This window comes from Equus quagga, chromosome 1, assembly GCF_021613505.1.
Source record: "Equus quagga isolate Etosha38 chromosome 1, UCLA_HA_Equagga_1.0, whole genome shotgun sequence".
Classification (NCBI taxonomy): Eukaryota; Metazoa; Chordata; class Mammalia; order Perissodactyla; family Equidae; genus Equus; species Equus quagga.
This window is the reverse complement of record NC_060267.1, coordinates 50,592,291-50,598,188: the sequence shown is the minus strand read 5'-3', so window position 1 is coordinate 50,598,188 and position 5,898 is coordinate 50,592,291. Positions and strand designations below refer to the sequence as shown.

The window sequence follows — 5,898 nt, the reverse complement described above, 5'->3', positions numbered from 1 at the left end:
TATAAATCAATTATTAACAGATATAAAAGGAAAAATTGACACGAATACAATAATAGTAGGGGACATTAACATTCCATTTTTACATCAGTGGCCAGATAATTCAAACAGAAGATCAATAAGGAAACATAGAACTTAACTGACACATTAGATCAGATAGACTTAGTGGAAATATACAGAACATTCATCCAAAAACTGCAGACTACACATTCTTTTCAAATGCACATGGAACATTCTCTAGGATAGATCACATATTAGGCTGTAAAACAAGCCTCAATAAATTTAAGAAGATTGAAATAACACCAAGCATGTTTTCTGGCCACAATGGTATGAAACTAGAAATCCATTACAGGAAAAAACTTGAAAAGCCAGAAATATGTGGAGATTAAATAGAATGGTACTGAATAACTATTGGGTCAATGAAGAAATCAAAAAATACCTGTAGACAAATGAAAATGAAAACACAACATATCAAAATTTATGGGATACAACAAATGCAGAGAGAAATTTATAGGAAACGAGGCCTACTTTAAGCAACAAGAAAAATCTCATGGAAATGATCTAACAATACAACTAAAGGAACTAAAAAAAGAAGAACTAACAGCTCAAAATCAGTAGAAGGAAGGAAATAATAAAAACCAGAGTGGAAATAAATGAAATAGAGACTAAAAAACAATTTTAAAAATGAGTGAAACTAAGAACTGGTTCTTTGAAAAGATAAGAAAATTGACAAGCCTTAAGCTAGACTCACAAGAAAAAAGAGAAAAGACTCAAATATATAAAATCAGAAATGAAAAAGGTGAAATTACAACAGACATCACAGAAATACAAAGGATTACAAGAGAATACTGTGAGAGGCTATATGCCAACAAATTGGATAATCTACAAGAAATGGATAAATTCTTAGAATCATACAACTTCCAAAACTGAATCAAAAAGAAACAGAGAATCTGAATAGACTGATCACTAGTAAGGTGATCAGAACAGTAACCAAAAACCTCCCCACCAAAAAAGTCCAGGACCAGACAGCTTCCCCAGTAAATTCTACCAAACATTCAAGGAAGACTTAATACCTATCCTTCTCAAAGTATTCCAAATAATTAAAGAGGAAGGGATGCTCCCTAGCTCATTCTACAAGGCCAACATCACCCTGATACCAAAATTAGAAAAGGGCAAGACAAAAAAAGAAAATTACAGGCCATTCTCACTGATTAACATAGATATAAGAATCCTCAACAAAATATCAGCAAATCAAATACCACAATACATTAATAAGGTCATACACCATGATCAAGTGGGATTTATTCCAGGGATGCAAAGATGGTTCCACATCCAAAAATCACATCCAAAAATCAATCAACATGACACATCACACTAACAAAACAAAGAATAAAAATCACTCATCTCAATAGATGCAGAGAAAGTGTTTGACAAGATACAACATTGGTTTATGATAAAAACTCTGAATAAGATGGGTATAGGAGGAAAGTATTTCCATATAATAAAGGCCATATATGACAAACCCACAGCTAACATCATACTTGATGAAAAACTGAAAGCTATCCCTCTAAGAACAGGAACCAGACAAGGATGCCCACTTTCAACACTATTATTAACATAGTTTTGGAAGTCCTAACCAGAGTAATTAGGCAAGTAGAGGAAATAAAAGAGATCCACATTGGAAAGGAAGAAGTAAAACTGTCACTATTTGCAGATGGCATGATTTTATTTACAGAAAACCCTAAAGAATCCAGCAAAACTCTTTTAGAAATGATAAATGAATACAGTAAAGTTTCAGGGCACAGAATCAACATACAAAAATCAGTTGAGTTTCTATACGCTAACAATGAAATAGCAGAAAGAGAAATTAAGAACACAATCTCATTTACAATTGCAAGAAAAAAGAATAAAATACCTAGGAATAAATTTAACCAAAGGGATGAAAGACCTATACACTGAAAGCTAGAAAACATTGCTCAAAGAAATTGAAGAAGACACAACAGATGCAAAGGTATTCCGTGCACATGGATAGAAAGAATTGACAGTCAAAATGTCCATACTTCCTAAAGCAATCTACAGATTCCATGCAATCACTATCAAAGTCCCAACATTTTCATGGAAATAGAGCAAAGAATCCTAAAATTTATATGAGACAACAAAAGGCCCTGGATAGAAAAAACAATCCTGAGAAAAACAAAACAAACAACAACAAAGCTGGAGGTATTACACTCTCTGAATTCAAAACATACTACAAAGCTACAGTAATCCAAACAACACGGCAATGGCACAAAAAAAGGCGGGGGGGGGACACACAGATCAATGGAACAGAATTGGAAGCCTAGAAATAAAACCACACTTCTAGGGACAGCTAATTTCAACAAGAGAGCCAGGAACATACAATGGAGAAAAGAAAGTCTCTTCAATAAATGATGTTGGGAAAACTGGACAGCCACGTACAAAAGAATGAAAATAAACCATTATCTTACACATATACAAAAATTAACTCAAAATTAATTAAATAACTGAATGTGAGACCTTAAACCATAAAACTCCTAGAAGAAAACATAGGCAGTATAGTCTTTGACATCAGTCATAGCAGTATCTTTTTTGGATATTATGCCTCACCAGGCAAGGGAAACCAAAGAGAAAATATACAAGTAGGACTATATCAAACTAAAAAGCTTCTGCACAACAAAGGAAACTATCAACAAAACAAAAAGAGAGCCCACCAACTGGGAGAAAATATTTGCAAAACATATATTACAAGGCGTTAGTTTCCAAAATATATAAAGAACTCATACAACTCAGAAACTAAAAAATAACGATCATTGGCGAAAATTAGTTTGGTCAAATTCACCAGGGACGCCATCTGGTCCTGGACTGTTATTTTTTTTTTTCTTTGTTCATTTTATATAAGAGCTTATTTATTCCTTTTCCAAAAGGGTATTTATTATTTGTACAGATACATAAAAATGATTCCCATTTTAAAAAAAATACTAAAAATATACATTAACCACAAAAAGTACTTACTCTGACTGGAAAGATGAGCATGGCTATTTTCAAAATAGCAGTAAACACAAGAAGCCAACATATATAAATCATGACAAGTGTACATCTCATTTTTGACAAAAATAAGTTCTATTTTTACATTAATGCTTTATTATCAGCTTCTATATGAGATCCTCCAACCTTATTTACATTTACTATGAAATTTCTATTAGCATGTGTAACTCAAAGGCATTCAATTCAGAGGTTATAAAGTCCTGAGCTTAAGTAGGAAATAGGATTCCCAAATAAATTTGAACATAAATAATTCTAAAGATCAAAGAATATGAAAATGTTAAAAGTATAATATTTGGTACAGAAATAATACATGACCTAATAATAGAGTTGTACAGAATGTCAAAGAAGAGACCATGTAAGGCAAAGGATTAGCCTCAGAATCAAACTGATTTTCTCCCCTAACAAGTTCATTTGAGAGTCTAAGCTGATTTTTTTGTTGTTAAAATCCTGGGAAAGCTAAATTAAGAGCAAAATAGCCTGAAAATGCTTAAGTCAAATAAAAAGTTCCCCAGCTTAAGTCTCCAAAACCATGGAAAAAGTATTTAATAATTAAAAACAAGTATAGATTGGAAGGATATTAGAATAGGAGGAGGAATCATAAAGAGCAGTTGAAAAAATTAAAGGATGGCTTTAAATGCACCAATTGAAAGAGCATTTGTAATTGGCCATTCAGCTGATTCCTTTAGCATTCTTTTAGCCAAATAAAAGTAAATTCACAGATGGATAACTGAGGTTCACTAACATTAGGCAGGATCAGAGTTTAAGCTGAAAGCTAAATCTATATTTGGCTGCAGAGAAATGTGAAATGTACCTACAGTGATTTTCTACTGGTGCTAAATTAAAAGCATGAGTCGACATCTTTCTAACAGAAATGGTTTCACAGATATTTTCTTGGCTTTAAAATGTTTTTTCATATATGCATAGAAATGTAATGAGGGTAAGAACAGTCTTCTGTATTATCTGTACAGTTCATAAGGCCTTTGTCATTGTTAGTCACCTTGGATGTGAATATCAGTAGGGCCATTAAATTAAAGCTGGCCAAAGTTTTCAAAGTGCTACTGTTTCCAACTGATGAGATCCTCAGTTTTCTGGATTTTCTGGATGACAATTATTTTCAGTTCTTTTTTCCGGTGATATATACAGGAAATTGCAGCAGATATATAAAGGGAAGATCAGAAGCCTGCTGTCCAAGTTCATCACTACTTGTTCCTGATCCTTTTCAAATGTAAGTATTTGATAGCCAGTTGTTCGACTACATATTAGTTTTCCACTACTATCAAAAGAGGCCAAACGTAATTTCACCATCTTTGGCAAGCTTTCTACCACACCTCATGCAATTTCCCTCTAATTCTTCTTTATCGATTTCTTGAGGCCCCACCTCACTGTCTTGTTCTGCCTGGAGCATAGCAAGCCACTGCTGTTTATACACAGAAGATAACCATTCTGAAGGTACTAGAGAATCTTGTTCAATAATTCTTGCAGAGGCCAAATCACTGATAATATATTGTAACCTTAAATGTCTGAATACTGACACAAACGGTTTTCCGTGCTCAGTTTCAAGGAAGGTCATACCTTCAAAATCTTTTCTCCTCTTAGAAAACCAGACATCTGTTTCAGTCAAAAGCTGTTTTAAAGATCCATTCCAAGAAGGCACAAGTTGAAGAAACATCCACTTTTTAAGAGCTGTATATACATCCATCTCCACTTGCATCACAAATAAGTTAGATGAACCAATAAGCTGCTTCATGACATTTATACTGAGTTCTTTAAAAAGTTCAACATTCTGATGAGTCATCAAATTGTTTAGAAGCCATTCAAGGCACTTTTTCTTTACGGAATCTAATCCATAGGTCCCTGCTGATGTGTAATAGCCACACACAGTTTTCACATTAATTGTTTCCTTCATTGTCTCACCACACTGCTGTATTAAACCATCCAACTGCAGCATACAAGCTGCTGCCAAAATGGCAATAACTCGACTGGGCTTTATTAAGACATCATCTTGATACAGTGACCCAAATGCAACCTGCAGTGCTTCTATATCAATATTCTGATCAGGAATCTCCAGTTCAATAATATTCATGCTGGATTCTTTCCAAGAACCACTGAACATACTAGAAAAGTAGCCAGATTGACATAAATACATTTTGTGTAAACTCCATTCTTCTCCTAGAGCACAAATCTTAATGTCGCTATTTTCACCATTCAAAAATAATGTTTGATAAATATATTTGGAGGTACTCTTTAATTTTTTCCTTCGAGGGGTGTTGAGGAGCCGCTGCTGCTCGTCCCCTTCCTCCTCATCCTCGTCTGTCTCAGAGTCGGGGTGACAGTAGCAGAAGGCCCCGCTGCTCCGCTTGCGCTTGCGGCTGCCCGGGCAGTAACAGAAGCCGTGGCCGGCCGCGTCGCCGCCAGTCTCCTGCCTCCGGGCCGAGCCCCCAGCCCCAGACCCCGGGTCCTGCTGAGCTCGGGCTCGCCCCGGCTGGCGCAGGACTCGGCTGCTCAGCAAGCCCATGGGCCACGGCTCCCTGGGACTTCAGGGACCGCACCTCAAGGAGCCCAGCGGAGACCGTCTCCAGCCATGGTCCGGCCGCCGCTGGCCCCCGCCTAGCCCTGGAGCCTACACCGCCACCTTCACGCGCGCAGCCCCAACCGTCGCAGCGCACGCTCCCACCTCCATCCTCCGTCCCGCCCGCCGCGACTGGCAGCTTGGACTGTTATTTTTGGGGAGGTTTTTGATAACTGTTTTGATCCCCTTACTGGTGATTGGTCTGTTCAAATTCTCTATTTCTTCTTGATTCAGTTTCAGAAGGTTGTATGATTCTAAGAATTTATCCA

At 36.5% G+C, this 5,898-nt stretch overlaps 1 protein-coding gene across 1 annotated transcript; it reads right to left on the bottom strand.

Annotated features, from left to right (window-relative positions):
• Positions 1-3,659: 3,659 nt before the first annotated feature.
• On the bottom strand, positions 3,660-5,579 carry LOC124247170 (germ cell-less protein-like 1). The gene is given in 2 exon segments (XM_046676256.1): positions 3,660-4,357; positions 4,359-5,579. Coding segments are annotated over 2 exon segments (1,434 nt in total). The 5' UTR covers positions 5,576-5,579; the 3' UTR covers positions 3,660-4,140.
• Between the last annotated feature and the right edge of the window lie 319 nt (positions 5,580-5,898).